Source organism: Rhinatrema bivittatum, chromosome 7 (genome assembly GCF_901001135.1).
Source record: "Rhinatrema bivittatum chromosome 7, aRhiBiv1.1, whole genome shotgun sequence".
In the NCBI taxonomy this organism is placed as follows: domain Eukaryota; kingdom Metazoa; phylum Chordata; class Amphibia; order Gymnophiona; family Rhinatrematidae; genus Rhinatrema; species Rhinatrema bivittatum.
The window spans coordinates 254,218,040-254,234,549 of record NC_042621.1 but is presented as its reverse complement, the minus strand read 5'-3'; the positions used below and the strand labels follow the sequence as shown (position 1 = coordinate 254,234,549).

At 44.8% G+C, this 16,510-nt stretch overlaps 1 protein-coding gene across 4 annotated transcripts in view; it reads left to right on the top strand.

Moving 5' to 3' along the window:
- EDRF1 (erythroid differentiation regulatory factor 1) overlaps window positions 1-16,510 on the top strand; it is a 190,410-nt gene that overhangs the window by 71,888 nt on the left and 102,012 nt on the right. For all 4 annotated transcript variants that reach the window (XM_029610049.1, XM_029610048.1, XM_029610051.1 and 1 more), the window contains 4 exons: window positions 5,985-6,096; window positions 11,473-11,620; window positions 11,709-11,817; window positions 15,855-15,966. In XM_029610049.1, the coding sequence (XP_029465909.1) occupies window positions 5,985-6,096; window positions 11,473-11,620; window positions 11,709-11,817; window positions 15,855-15,966 (481 nt within the window). The remainder of the gene's footprint in view (window positions 1-5,984; window positions 6,097-11,472; window positions 11,621-11,708; window positions 11,818-15,854; window positions 15,967-16,510) is intronic.

Below are 16,510 nucleotides of genomic sequence, written 5' to 3'. Positions count from 1 at the left end.
GAGACTGTTTAATCAAAAATGACCTATGATTATAAATAAGGCTGAGCCTAAATAGCATGAGCTTATATGATGAGGCCTAGTATAATGGTCATGATATAAAGATATAAAGGCTGCTTGGAAGTGGCGTCTTGGAATGATGTTCATATGTGGAAAAGTGTTGGTGTAGTCATTAAGCGTTTGTTGACTAATACATTCCTTTATAAAATTTGAGTTCCACCTCCTGTTCCATAATAAGTGGATATTGAGATATACTAAACAGACATTTTAAAAATGGCTACAAGACAGGAGCTGCTTTGGCTAGAGCAGTGTGGAAGAGACAATCTCAAACCCATATAAACAATCTCAGATCTCCCACAAGAGGGTATAGTATCTGACAGTAAAGATAGGGGGATTTGGTGAGGGCCTATTTTGAGGTATTGGAAGAATATGGGAGGTTGTAAGGTTACAGATTAATTACACAAAATCTGAAGTTCTCCTCTTGGGCAGAGGGACCCATCTACCTAATAGCTTATGTTGATTTTGACTGGTCTCTGATTTTACTTACGTGGATATTGAGGTTTCTTACAATACGAGAGACCTTTTCAATATTAATTATGGCCATTTACTATCAGTCATCCCTGAAGATCTTAGGGACTGGATGGACCTGTTTATCTCATGATCAGGTTAAATTAATCTTATCAAGATGTGTATCTTACCTCAGCTAATGTACTTATTCCAGCATGTTCCTTGTTCGATCACACAGCATGATTTTTCCTCCATAAATGAACAAATGGGAAGTTTTATCTGGCACAACAGAATGGTGTTATTAATTTTATTGTTCTGTATCAACCTAAGTGTCAGGGAAGCATGGAGATGCCAGATATTCGTAGTTATTACTGGGCGGCAAGGTTGGTTTGTCTGTGAGAGTGGTTTGACCCTGAATTCTCATGTGGGTATCTTCTGTTGGAGAGAGCACAAACTGAGGGAATAGAATGCCCCTTGTTTTTTAACTTTACCTAACCTGTCCTTAGCCACTAGGAAGATTCTTTACAACTGCCCTATTTTTTACATGGTAAAGTTTAGTCAGTAAACAATTAGGCTTCTCAGCTTCAGACTTATCTCCCATCATGCTCCTGGCCAAAAATCCAAACTTTTCTTATTGTTCCCATTCTGGTGAGCGATTCCTTGGACGAGGAAGGGCCATTGGGGTTGACGGCGCCTTGCCTGCGCATGACACCCCCACAACTTCTGGCTCTCTCGGGGTCCTAGGGACCGATACCTTCGGGTACCATCTGTGCCCCTGGTGCTCCCTAGGCAGTGGATCCATCTGTGCCCATGCAGCCCCAAATCCTTCCAGTGCCCTCGGTTCTGCCTTCGATTCCACCAGGGCCCACGCGGCCTACTGGCTCTAAGCTTAAGGCGCAGGTGGGCGCTGTACTCCCTGCGTCTCCGGATATTCAAAGTGAAAGAGAGGCCACCTATGATCCCTGGGAAGGGATCCACGGAGGATTCGGAAGATTTGCCTTCAGAACCCTCTCCACCTGAGGAGAGGTGGAAATCCCCTCCCAGATGATCTTTCTTTTGCTGAGTTTGTTAAAGCCATGGCAGAGTTGGTGCTTTTCCAGCTTTTAATGGAGCATGATTCTCGGCACAAGATGTTGGAGGTCCTGCAATTTCTGGATGCTCCTAAGGAGGTGGTGGCTGTCCCAGTCCATGACATCTTTAAGGAGCTGGTAGCCCGACTCTGGGAACGCGCCATCTCCGTTCCTCCTGTGAATCGCAAGATGGACGCAGTCTACATGGTCCAGCCTACCACCGGGTTTGAATGTCTGGAGCGCCATCACCAATCAGTGGTGGTGGAATTGGCCCTAAAGAAGGCAAAGAGATTTCGTAATCATGCCTCGGCCTCCCGGGCCACGAGCATAGGGCTCTGTATGCGCTCGGATGCCGGGTGTTTCAAAGCTGTATGTTAGCGGCCAGGATCGTTTGCTATCAACTCTATAATGGTCAGTACTCCAAGAACCTCTGGATCAAGCCCAAGAGTTGGGGGAACACCTTCCACAACAATTTCAGGAGGACTTTCGGAAGGTTGTGCAGCAAGGCCTGGAATGTGAGAAACATGAGTTCTGCTCTGTGTACGATGTGTTGGAGACTGCTATGAGAATTGCCACAGCAGGCATTGGGGCTCGCTGTATGGCTTGGCTGTGTGCCTTCTTGATCTGTGCCCCGAGGTCCATGACTGGCAGATCTGCCGGGGGTGGGGGGTGTCACCTGCAGTTATTTGCAGACCGATAGACTTCTATGGGAGCTGGCCTTGCACCTTCTGATCCGGTTGGGGGACTGCTCCAGACCTGATCTCTCAGGACCAGGGAAGGCTCCGCCAGTCCAACATCCAAGCCTTGTCTCTCACAGCTTGGATGTTGACCGGCTGACAGTACAGGCTCTGGGCCTTTCGGAAGGTGTATCTCGACTCCTGTTGGAGTCCAGAAAGCCCTCCTCGAGAGAATCTTACAATCTGAAATGGAAGAGGTTTTTGCCTTGGTGTGTGGAACATGGTCTGGATCCCTTCTCTTGTTCCCTACTTGAGCTTTTGGACTACCTATTGCATGTCTCCGATTCTGGTCTGCAGACCACTTTGAGTGTTCACCTTAGTGCCATCGGAGCATACCATTAGGGGACAGATGGTGCCTCCATTTCTACCAAAAATACAGCAAAATCAGCATATTATACCTCCTTTTCCTCACACAAGTTATTAGCCAGGGTCAATTGTCATTAACCACATTTTCAACTGTTGATTTATATTTTGCTTTTTGGTTCTTCAAAGTGGATCACATTCAGGGACTATAAGTATTTCCCTATCCCAGAGAATTTACAGTCTAAATTTGTACCTCAGGCAACAGAGGGTAAAATAACTGGCCCAAGGTCACAGGGAGCAGCAGTGGGATTTGAACCCTGGTTTCACTGGTTCATAGCAGGCTGCTCTAACCACTAAGCTGCTATTCCACACCTTCTTGACTGTCTACCCTGTTGCAGATTTTGGTATCATAGCAAAATGACATATCTTTCCTGACAATCCTTCTATGTTGCTCACAAAAATTTTGAAAAGAACCTGTCCAAGGACAGATCCCTGAGGCACACTGCTAGTAACGCCCCCACTCCTCTGAGGAAACTCCATTTAACACTATCCTTTGTCGCCTCCCCATCAGCTAGGTTCTAACCTAGTCAGTCACACTAGGTTCCATACCAAGGGTGCTCAATTTATTTAGAAATTTCCTGTTTGGAACCGTGTCAAAGGCCTTACTGAAATTCAATACGCTGTTCACCCAATCAAAGAAATTGATCAGATTTGTCTGACTCGATTTACCTCTGGTAAAACCATGCTGTCTCAGATCTTGCAATCCATTAGATTTGAGAAACTGCACTATCCTCTGTTTTAGCAGCAATTCCATTAATTTTCTCTCTACAGAGGTCAGGCTAACCAGTCTGTATTTCCCAGCCTCTTCCTTACTTCCACTTTTATGAACAGGAACCACATCTGCTACTCTCCAGTCCTCTGGAACTACTCCCAATTCTAAAGAAGCATTGAAAAAAATCAGCCAATGGAGCTGTCGGGACTTCTCTCTCAATATGTATCCCATCCAGCCCCATTGCCTTATCTACTTTGTTTGGTTAGCTCCTCGTGAACACACTGTTCTGAAAATTGATTGTTTACCTCACTGCCAGTCTTATTTGTGTTCATTTTATGTGGTCCTGCGTCTTCCACAGTGAACACCGAACAGAAATATTTGTTAAGCAAGTTTGCTTTTTCCTCCTCAGCCTCTACATATTCCTCCCCTTCACTTGAGTCTCACAATGCCACATTTGTACTTCTTCTATCACTAACATTATAAAAAGTCTTGTCCACACCACCCCATGCTCCCCATTTTATTATATTTGCTATTTTTTCTTTCTTAGATTTTTTTGCATTCCTGACTACATTCCAAGCTTATTTCATCCAGAAGGTTCTTGTATTCGACAAGCGGCAGCTGCTACACTAGTTTGTGGTAGTTGAATCCTCTCTCAGAAAGGCCAAAGGTTCTAGGACCTACTCCTCTGTTCCCCCAGGGAGGAATTCTAGAGCCATGAATACTATTGGAAGAAAGATTTTCAAAGTGCTATGTTTATTTTTTGCATATCATCTCATCAGCTCTTTATGGACCAGTACATGCAGGACATTCTGAAGTAGATCAGAGGGGTAGCCAAGCAGCTTCCTCAAAAGTAGCCAGATACCCTCCAGTCGCTGGTGCACAAATAATTGGATTGTGGAAAACATGCAGTTCACTCGACCTTTGATGTTTTTGAAATGGCATCAAGAGTCTCCATCATAGAGATAGGGGCACACAGACTCGCTTAGCTGTGAGCCTCTGAGCTCCATTCGGAAGTGCAGGAAAAACTTGCTGACGTGCCTTGTACAGGAGGGAATCTCTTTAGAGATAAGATCAAGGATGCTGTCGCACAGATTGTAGATCCCTGGGCAATGCTTTAGTAGCTCTCCATGAGCAAATCCAGACCAGGCTTTCTCCAGGAAATATCAAAGGCCAGGGCACAGGAGGCATTTCTTCCACTTGAGGCGTGCTATCCTCCACTCCCTTCCCGTTCACAGCAGACTCCTTGTCCCCATCTGAGGCAGCAGAGGATGCCTAAGCCCCAGACAGCAACCCAAGCAACACCTGGGATGGGGTTTTGACTGGATCACAGAGAACATAGCCAGAATCCCTGAACCTGTGCCAGAGGAGCTTTTGGTCCAGGGCAGGCTGCGGTTTTATATAAACCGGTGGCCCATTGTAACCTCAGATGTGTGGGTCCTTAGCATCAAAAGATGGTACAGATTAAATATATTGGCTTCTCCACAAGATCGACTCCCAGACCCCAATTGGGGTCAGTTGCTGCATCAGGAGCTGCTTCTTATGGAGGTCTCCTCCCTCTTGAAAGCCTCAGAGAACACCTGTTACAGGTAAGCAGCTCTGTTTTCTCCTTTTGAAGGATAAGTATATCTTTATTTGTGGCATTATATAATGGGAACAGAAGGGAATGCTTTCTCCTATTTGTCAACCTGTTGGACTAGATTTAAAAGGGTGATGCCATTGAAGTATTTGGAGACCAGTGATTTGTTAGGACTGTTGTCTTCGTATGAGGTTGGATTGAGAGCTATGCTTTTAAATCTAGTAACTTACAAGTTGACTTGGTTAAACTGCTGCTTTAAATTTAATTTTAAAAGTTGACAGTGACAGAGTTTTGGTAATAGACCAATTGCTGGGAACAAAGAGAAAAAGGTTACATGAAAATTATTCTTGGTAAATGTCAGGAAATGCATGTGTTTGTTAGAATTTGGTAAAGAAATTAGTAAGCTTTAATATCTTTAAAGTGGTAGGAACCAAAACAGTAGCAAACCTTAAGCATGCTTGGTGGCATGGGAAAAGACTGAGAAGAGCACAGATACTGTAGGAAAACACAAATGGGCAGAATGGTTATGAGCCAATTGGTCCTTATCCTTTGTTATGATAAGTATGGCAAAATGATTTTGAGTGCTGTTTAATTCTTACCTCTCTTTGATCTGTTTGTGTTCAAAGAGCAGCATCTAAGAGATCAGTGTTTCTGAACTGAGCCTTTGTATCCCAGGGGTCAGAGCAATAACAGACAAATATCTGTTGAAACAGTTCACTAAATACATGGGAGTGAGTATTGGACACCTTTAAAATAATACTCTGAGAGTAATATGAGATCAGAATTAAATGACTATGTGTTGGTGATGAAACTAAATATTTGAGTATGTTGATCTTTTGTTAAGCCTTAAGTTTTCATTTTTAGGAATCTGTATTATTGCATCTGATTGCAAAGGACTATACGCTGAACTGGACTTTCTACAATATTGTTAATTAAAAATGCTTCTTGAAAAAATGTTAATAATTTAAATATATTTCCTTTGCTACTAAATCCACTTAATACCTTGATTTTCTTTGTGATAGGGATAACAACAAACCAATTAACGTGCTGACTGGGATTGACTATTGGTTGGATAATTTAATATGTAACGTCCCGGAGCTTGTGATGTGTTTTCATGTTAATGGAATTGTTCAGGTATAGTTTATGAATATCTCATTTGCTTACTTTTTTATAAAAATCAATTGCTGTTTATTTTATATGTCAACACTTGATTACTTGCTAATCAGCAAATCCATCAAAGCGAGGTACAATACAATTGCAATAAATAAAATTAAAAATGAACATCCTATAGAACTAAGTTCCAACATTTCAGGAGGGGTAACATACAAAGCTGGTTGATTTTAAGGGTGCTTGAGTTACGCATATACGTGAACAGCTAATTTATCACTTAAACTCAAAATTCAGCCCCATATGATATCTCTGAGTTTATTCTGTATAACTTGTTGGATTTTTTTTGTTTTGCTTATTTTTAAACTAAGACTTTTTTTCTTTAGTTGTGATTTAAAAAAAACCCAAAACTGAATTGTGGTCTGATTCTTGTGTGCTTAAAGGTACTCCCTTTCTCTTTAGCTATGCAAAATTATAGTGCTGGTTATTCTGTTCATTGAGCTTATGTTTATTCCAGGCTAGGCAACTTCAGTCCTCGAGTGCCATAAACAGGTCTCTTGCATATACTCACTGTGGATATCCTGAAAACTGGACCTGTTCACACTTGAGGACTGGAGTTGCCTAACTTTCGTGTATTCAGTTGTTAGTACGTATTGTCTGTCTCCAGTCCTTTCAAAATTATATTGAGCCATCACCCTGATGTCTGTATACAAATGCCAGAAGTATAAAAAAATAAGATTGGAGAGTTAGAAAGTATGGAACTGAAGAAAGATGTAGCAATAATAGGAATTTGAGACTTGGTGGAAGGAGAATAACCAGTGGCACACTGTGGTACCAGGGTACAAATTATATCAAATTGATAGGCCAGGTAAAATTGGTGGAGGGGTGGTCCTATATGTTAAGGATGGCATAGAACTAAACAGGATAAAAGTCTTGCAGAAAACAGAATGCACTCTGGAATCTCTGTGGGTAGAAATTATCTCTGTGAGGGGGGAAAAGTATAGCTGTCCTCCTGGCTAGAATGAAGAGACAAATTACGATGCAAGCTCTGATGCAAGAGATAATAATGATGGGGTTGCTTGGAATAATGATCATAACCTAATCAAATTTAACATAATCACTGAAGGAAGGACCTTAAGGAACATTCCCAGATCAGTCCAGACAAGTGGGTTTTGCCTTTCTACCAGCAGACGCAGTCCGAGGAACAAAACTTTGAGGCACTGCTACATAATAGTGCCACCTGCTGTCCCCTCAGTATTTCTGACTCCAGCAGATGGTAGAGGTACAACCCTGCAGTCTGAGATTAAAAAAGAGAACGAGAGAAATTGAAGTAGGAGAACTTTGGAGGAAGCTCCCTGAGATGTTAGGCTCCTTGGTGGGCCATCTCTCAGGTTGAGCCAGGTGTCCGAGGGGTTGGGAACCCATGCCTTGTGCTTACCTGCATCTTGCCGAGGGCCCTGTAAACCAGGGGACTGGTTCCCTCAGGGCCTCAGAGGCCTCTGTTTGCAAGGCCCTGGAATAAGGGAAGTACCCCTGTGTGTGTTTTTTGCCTTTGTATCTGTGATTTTAAAGTTAAAAAAAAAAAGAGAGAGGAGCAGAAAGGCAAACAGTGGATTGCCAGGAAGGGGGGGGGGGGAAGGTATAGCCATGAGACAGTGAGGGCTGCAGGCCTCGTCAGACATAAGGTAACTACTGTGCCGGTCCATGTGTGGCCCAGGGGTCCTGGGGGAGCAGCATTAGCAGCCAGGCCTTTAGCAGAGGAGGCACGGCAGTGGTTGGTGCGGCCGCGTTTGTTTTCCTGTGCATCTCTGGGGGCCATGCTGAGGCAGGAGAGCAGTGGCTTTTCTGCCAGTGCCCAGCTGATTTTTCTGCGCTGTGGGAAATGGCGCAATATGGTTAAGGAAAAAAAAAGGCATGTGCCAGAGCGGTGATTGAGGCCAGCGGTATTTGCAGGCTGCGTGGTGGCCATCAATGCGGGAGCACATTTATGGTTTTCAAATTGCACAGAGAAGTGTGCTGCGCGTGTGGCCTTGAATTCTCGCTCCCTCTGTCCTTGTTGTGCTTCGGGAAAGGAGGGTTCCTCAGCGGGGCACACTGAGGGAAGCAGATTTCGTTCCCTTCGGGGGTGACATCTCTGTCAGCAGTGGAGGGGCCCGGGGTGCTCTCCAAGACGGCTGGGTCCGCAGAGGGCCGCAGGCAGGAGTCCTTTATAACTAGGGAACTCCGACAACAGCCTGGAACAGGGGTCAGATGGCCCTGAGGGATTTTCGCCGAAATTTATCCTCTTGATGCATAAAGCCTTCCTAGCAAGGAAGGGGGGTGAAGGGGAAGCGTGCAAGAGTCGAGCCTCCCCTATCTACGCCGAAGAAGCCTAAGAGGGCTGCAGTTGGGTCCAGGAACCTACTGAATTGTCTGGGACTGCATAAGGTGGAGTCAGAGGTGAACCCCAGGGATTAGGGGGACTCCAAAGATGATTCGCAGGATGTCCCTTTGGACCACCAGGGGGTGGATCCAGATGCCGACGTGACTGTGGCACAGGGTGTGGACCCGGATGTAGCTAAGGGCGACCAGGTTCTGAATGAAATATCGGAGGGGAATGATCCTCGAGTTGTCAGTTTATTTAAGAAGGTGGAACTATGCCCTCTTATTCCCCGGGTCTTGGAAGAATTGGGGGTTAAAGTGACTCAGGAGGAGTCAGTTAGCGAGGGGGTGAGTTTGTTCCTGCATTGGTTGAGAGGCCCCCCAAGTGCCTTTCCCTTACCTAAGATTAGGAAGTTGGGAAGCTTATATCCCCTGATGGATTTGGAGATATTGAGGGTACCGAAGGTGGATGCTGCGTTGTCGGTGGTCACTTCAAAGATGATCGTCCTGATGGCGGGGCTGTGGTTTTGAAGGATGTGCAGGACTGCAATTTGGAGATTCTCCTAAAGCGGATGTTTGAGGTCCCCATGCTGAGTCTTTGGGCCGCCGTTTTGTGCCAGCTTGATGCAGAGGGCCTGTCTGTGTGGGGTGCAGAAAGCACAGGATCCGGCTTTGACAGAAGATGGTGCCCTGTAGTCAACTAGTTTAGAGGCTGGGGTGGCTTATGTGGCCAATGCATTTTGATTTGGTTCACGCGTCAGCCAGGCATATGGTCTCAGTGGTGGCGGCCCACAGACTTTTGTGGCTGCGCAGTTGGACAGCGGATGTGGTCGAAGGCTCAGCCATGTAATTTCCTTTTCAAAGAGAAGTTTCTTTTCGGGGAGGATTTGGATCAGCTGATGAAGATGTTGGGGGAATCTAAGGGGAACAGGCTGCCTGAGGATAAATGCGCTAGTAAGAAGGTGTTCCCACCTAGAACCTGATTCAGGGATTCAAGGAGATTTCAGACTGGTAGGACCACCTCCAATGCATCTGCAAAGCCAATGGGCAACCGCCAGCTGTTCTTTCGTGGAGGCCATAGAGGCTCCAGAGATGCTGCCGGTGGTGGAAAGCAACACAAGGAAGCCAGGTTGTCCCACTCCTGCATAGAAGCCATAGGGGGCAGCTTGACCAGCTTTTTCGTGGAGTGGACCTGGATTACCTCGGACTGTTGGGTGCTAGAGGTCATAAGAGACAGCTACGCTCTTGAATTTTTGTACCCAGTTAGGGAGGCCTTTCTTGAGTTTCATGTGGGGTCGTGCAGCGGGCAGGAGACTGTGTGGTGGACGCTGCAAAGGTTACTGGATCTACGTGCCATAGTGCCCGTTCCATGGGAGGTAAAGGGCAGGGCAGGTACTCCATTTATTCATGGTTCTCAAGGAGGAGGGTACCTTCTGTGCCATTTTCGACCTGCAGAAGGTGAACAGGGCTTTTCGGGTGCCGCGTTTTCATATGGGGACACTGCGCATGGTTGTAGTGGCAGTCTGCAAAGGAGAGTTCCTGGTGTCCCTGGACTTGATGGAGGCATACCTTTATATTCTGATTTGGATGGACCATCAGAAGTTTTTTCTTTTCATAGTGCTGGGTCAGCATTTTCAGTTTCGGGCTCTTCCTTTTGGACTGGCAACAACACCATGAACCTTCACCAAGGTGATGGTGGCTGTGGCCCTACGCAAGGAGGGAGTTGTGGTTCATCCATACCTGGACGATTGGCTCATTCTAGCAAAGTCTGAGGAGGAGTGCTGATCCCTTCGGCTGGCTCATCTACAAAAGTTGCTGCGTCAGGGGCCCATATTTTCGGATCAAGAGGATCACTTTTGTCTCACGGCTTGGCTTTTGAGAGGTAGCAGCTGCGCCTGGAAGGTTATTCGGAGTAGGTTATCTCCACGTTTCTCCAGGCTGGTCGACCTGTCACTTTGCTGTATATTCAGGTCTAGAGGGCATTTGAGTCTTGGAGACTTTGAAGACAGGTGCATCCCCATCAGTGGAGGTTCCTCTCATCTTGGAATTTGTACAACAGGGCTTGCCTAAGGGTCTTGCCTATAGGTTTCATTCGCGATCAGGTGTCAGCTTTGGGCTCTCTTAGGGGCAAATGGCAAGGGAGGTTTTTGGCCTCTCATCCGGATGTGGCTCATTTCTTAAGAGGTCAAGCATTTGTGACTTACAATCCGGAAGTTATGCCCAGTTTGGAGGCTTAATTTGGTCTTGCGAGTTTTGTGTGGAGCTAATTTGAGCATTTGAGGAGAGCGATGCTGAAGGTTTTGACTCTGAAGGCAGTGTTTCTGGTGGCCTTCTGTTCGGCCAGACATGTTTCGGAGTTGCAGGCTTTGTCTTGCAAGAATCCCTTTCTGCAGATTTCCCATGACAGGGTTTCCTTGTGGATGGTCCCCTCTTTTTGGTCTAAGGTGGTGTCCTTTCATGTTAATCAATTGTAGACTCTCCAGCTTTTCCTGAGTGGTCTAAGGATTCCCCTAGGGGCAGGGAGCTGCATCTTTTAGATGTGAGGAGAACTCTGTTGCGTTATCTGGAGCTGTCTAATAATTCTGGCACTCTGCTCACCATTTTGTCCTGTATGGGGGCAGGAAGAAGGGAGAGAAGGCCTCTAAGGCTACCATTTCCCGTTGATTGAAAGTGGCTGTTTGCACGGCCTATATTTGTAAGGGCCGTCAAGTTCCAGCAGGGCTGAAGGTGCACTCCATAAGATCACTATCCACTTCCTGGGCAGAATGTCAGTTGCTGTTGCCTCAGGAGATTTGTAGGACTGCAGTGTGGAAACTTTGGAAACAATTTAGTATGAGCTACTTTAACATGACATTACAGTGTTTCAGATGTATACCAATCTTAAATCCAAAGAAGTAAAACCTTGCAGCTTTTGCTTTTCTGAGATCTTCAATATTGAAAACTATATAGAAATAAATATATCAGAGGATGCTTGGTTTCTAGCTTCTTTGTATATATTTTGTATGATATTTTAAGCAAATTTTCTGTTTAAATTGTTTGCAGAAATACGAAATGATAAAGACTGAAGATATTCCCAGTTTAGAAAACTCCAATTTTTCCACCAAAGTGATCAAAGATATTGCACAGAATATTTTATCTTTTTTGAAATCTAATTGTACCAAAGAAGGGCACACATACTGGCTCTTTAAAGGTAAGAAACTTTGACACCCCTGACTGATGAACCATGTTTAGTATTTGAGACTGGCAGTGGAAGCTAATGGAGAGCTGCTGTCTTTCAGCGAGTGGAAGTGACATAGTAAAACTTTACGACCTCACCACTCTTTGCGAAGAAACGGAAGATAAGTACCAAAACCCATTCACAATGCCAGTAGCAATTCTCCTGTACAAGTAAGTACAGTGTATTTTCTAAGAAACAAACCAGTACACTTTGCCTCATGTTTTATCATGTTATGTTTGTCATGACACAAAAGCTGGTTTTATAGCAGTATTTGTAGTTAGAGGTTACAGATTGGTGATAATGGGCATATTGGTGCTTCAACTTTAATGCTGCCATTTCTGGCTGGTGCATTTCACAAGTAAGGGAAGACTCGGAGTGACTAAAAATCTATTTTTCAAGTTATAGGCTATTTAGTCTTGTTTGTGTAAAACCCCTGTGATAGTTGAACACCGATAACAGTTCCAGAGGCCATATCTCAAATTACTATTTTAAGTGGAACATTGTGCTAATGCATAAGATGTAATTTTGAGAGTTTCCTGCGAGAGAGGAATACTTACTTTCAAGGCTCTTCGCATTGCTTAATTTTCCCACTTTGCACACACAACTGATGATCACATTTTAGAAAATAGTGAAGTCACTAGTCAATGAAACACATGAGTTTTTGGTGGTTTCTAATGTTTCTCTTTACTAATAAGGTGCAGTTGATGAAATAAAGTTCTTTGCAGCTGTGTACTCCGCTTTTAAGATAGTCCAAGTACTTTTAAGTAATTTTGTGAATTCGTACAGTTGCTCATAAAGTCAGAAATTGTTTCTTGAATTACTTGTTCCCTGTAAGTACCCGGATCAGTCCAGACAGTGGGTTGAGCCTCCTGTCCAGCAGATGGAGATGGACAAAAACTGAAAGGGTATCCTATATCAGGACAGAGCCTACCCTGTATCCCTTCAGTATTTGTCTGTGTCCAGCAGATGCAGGCAGCTGAACCTGCGGCTCCCTTCCTTCTCTCAGTTTCTTTCTACCTGTGAGATTTTTCCTTCTCCTGTGTTGTTGTCTATCAGATCAAGCAAGTATTACCTTATTTCTGTACAAAAAAAAGTAAAAGATTCAAAACTCCTGTTTTGGGAGACAGCTCTGTCTCCCTGCTCTTAGGGGATCCTAGGGGGGTTTTACCCCTTGTTATACAGCCTAGGACCCCTTTTCCCGGTGACCTGCTTGTCTGCTGGGGCGATACTGGTGGTCCAGACACCCCCCCTCCTTGCCTGTGCTGCCTTACAGGATTTAACAGGGAAGCTCAATTTCCCTGCCTTCATTTAAGTTTACAAAAAAAAAAGGCAAGAGACAAGCAACTTCAGCACCTTTTCTGCAGGGATAATAGCACAGCAGGGTTCGTCTGCTGCTCGGGCAGCACAGCTCAGCTGATTCTCCCTCTCCAGCTTTTCTAACCTGCCTTCATGCCGTGATCTGGTGGCTGTCTAGCCTGCGGGGAGCCTGCGATTCGACTGTCCCGCGACGGGCTCTGCTCTCACTGTTTGCTCGGAGGGAAGGGCCCCGCCGCAGCTGCAACTAAATTGACGGCCTGGGCTTGTCCCCCCAAACGCATGACTAGGCCGTCCTCTTCTCAGAAAACCGCGGGAACGTCGGCCATTTTGGGGGCAGGTTTTTCTTCAGACTCTGGTCTGCTGGGCTCAAGAGAGCCAGATTTAACTGTTTCACCACCGGATTTAAGCCCAGTTAGAGCCCCGGAGGGGGATTTTGATCCTTCCCCCTCCCTCCTCCGTGCCCGGGAAATCCAGGCCTTGTTTTTCCACAGAATTTGTGCTGTTAATGCACAAATCATATCTAGCTAGTTTACAGGAACAGGATGACCCTTCGCCAGGTCCCTCCCCAGCCAAGATCCCTCGGGTGGCTGCTCCGCAGCACCCTCCTGTTCCGGATGTGCAGGGCTCGGTCAGGGTCAGAGTGGTGCCGGGCCCTTCGGACCCCCCACAGCTGGCTGCGGTCCTTGATTCCGATCAGGACTCTGACTTTCTCCCGGGTCCTCTGCTCGAGGGTGACGACCCGCATGTTCTCCGTTTGTTCCAAAGGGAAGAACTGGATCCCCTCATTCCCTTTATTTTACAGGAACTGGCAATTGATGTGCCACCTGACGATACTGTTTCAGCCGCTATGCCAGCTAACGTGGACCCAGTCCTGGCGGGACTTAGGTCTCCTCCACATACGTTCCCGTTCCATCCTATGCACAAGCTGCTGCTCCTTCAGGAATGGGAGTCCCCCGAGGCGGGGCTCTGAGTAGGGAGAGCAATGGACAAGCTCTATCCCCTCCCTGTTGAATGCCTGGACATGCTTAAAGTTCCCAAGGTGGATTCTTCAGTCTCCGCTATCACCAAGCACACCACCATCCCAGTGGTGGGAGCCACGGCATTGAAAGATGTTCACAACTGCAAACTCGAGCTTTATCTCAAGCGCATCTTTGAAGTCTTGGCCTTAGGAGTTCAGGCAACAATCTGCAGCAGTCTCATGCAGCGGGCAAGCCTCAGGTGGGTTCAACAATTGCTCAGCATCCAGGATCTCCTGTCTGCAGAGGGAAGATATATGAAAATTGGTTCTTACCTGCTAATTTTCATTCCTGTAGTACCATGGATCAGTCCAGACTCCCTCCTATGTACTGTCTGTTACGTCCGCTCGAAGTTCTTTTCTTTACAGTTTATTGGTAACTTGACTTCCTATCATAACTTTAAGGCACTGGAAGCATCTACTAGATGAATGTGGATATACAGAGTTTTGAATTGTTCAATTTATCAGTTCTTTATTTCTTGCTTGATCTTATACTAGTTATCTTTATCTGCTTTGACAACGTTTATACTGAAGGGATGCAGGGTGGGCTCTGTCCTGATATAGGATAACCTTTCAATTTTTGTCTGTCTCCATTTGCTGGACAGGATGCTCAACCCATGGTCTGGACTGATCCATGGTACTACAGGAACGAAAATAAGCAGGTAAGAACCAATTTTCGTATATCTTCCCTCCCATTGGATCTAAAGCAAGTTGGATACTAATTTCCCAGTGATGCTGAAGTATCAAAGATGTATTTTTAATACATTTAGTCTTTGTTTTCTACCTCCTCATTGTAGTATCAAGGGCAATACCTTTTACTCCTCATTCCCCAGTCTTCAGTAGATGCTCATGGTCCACTTTTGTGGACCATCTCTGCTCCTCTCTTCCGTCTCTTCTTCTTCCTATCAGGATGGCTCAAAGTCATCCTCTCCTTGGATCTTAATGACCTCAGGATCCTCTTGCAGGATTTGAATTGAAGAGCAAAATTAAATAAGCTTAACTGAGTTCCAAGTTATTGGGTACTCCAAACTTAAATAGAGCAATTCAAGAAGATAGTGGATTGGGAGGGTGGAAAGAAACACAAATCGTGTTCCGTGGAGACAAACGTTAGTTAATAGAAAAATTAGAGAACAGCACAGGACATGCTGCCTTTGCAAAAACAAAAGGGGAATCCACAAGGTAAAATAGTGCCAAGGTAACATAAGCCAGAGGGATCTACTATTCACCAGCTTCCACATGGGGGAGCTGAAAATTCACTACGTGATCCCTAGGTCTATCCCCACACTAATGATATATTCTTCTAGTTATATTCCAGTAGGGGGCTAATAGGATCCCTCCATGTGTTTATACAAATTTGTTTTGCAGCATGTTATTTGAAGGCATTTTAAAATACCTTCCTGTTAACTTGCTTAAGTTCCTTGACAGGTAGACTAAAGATTGTTGTTTCTATCCTTGGGAATGAGCAAGAAGAATTAGATCTATTTTATGGGATCTGCCAGATGCTTTCAACCTAGATTGACCACTGTCAAGAGACAGGAGGTTGGGCTCAATGGACCTTGGTCTGACCCAGCATGGCATTTCTTATGTAATCAACCCAAATCTTAGTAACGAAGGCTCAACCAAAGACTGATGAAAAATTAATGTCCTACCCACCCTTCCCTTCTGTCCACCGTCTTTTTATCTCTCAATCTCCTGATTGACTGTATGGTTTGTAAGAAGCTAAATCCACTTACTCCTAGTTTATGCACAAACTTGTCAATTTTTAGCATTGCCCACTTTGTCTTCAGAATGCTTGGTAATGACCAGAAATAAGAATCTCCTTGGTAAGTAGGTGATATCTTTCATCCTCGCCCCCTTTTTTTTCTTTCCTTTTAGGGTTGCCTACAACATGATGTTGAAGAAAAACCAGAACAGGAAGCACTATGGAACTATCAGAACATTGCTCCTCAATTGTGTTAAATTATTAGACAAAAGCAGACATCCTCAAGTAGGAATTAGTTTAATATTTTATTTGTACTAATATATTACATACTATAATATAATTCTGGGATCCTTCCATTTCACAAATGAGGGTATTATGAAGTAAGGATAAACTCAGGGACTTATCGTCTGCCATTGTGTCTTCTAATGGGCCTGTCAGTAAAACACAAATGGGAAATGGACATGTTTAGTCTAGTAGTAATCATGAGCACACCATTTCACAAAGACAAGAATGAAACGTAGAACCGTTCTATTCCTTTGTAGATCACAAAACAAAAAAGGATCAGAGTCTTTTATAATGTGAAGGTTCTGTTCTGTAATAGGCAGGCTGGCCATAATCGCTGTGGGACTGTGTCATGTGGTGACAGCTTTTCAGAAGAGGTCTTGGTTAGGTAACATTTGTAGTTCAATTTGTCATGGCTTCGGCTTTTTTTTTTTTTCCTCTTTCTAAGAAAGCATAACAGCCTGCATGGCGGAAGACCTGCATTGATATCACCATTACTGTATGGTATGGGTGTCCCATAGAAATCATGAAGGAAGAGTAGAAAGGC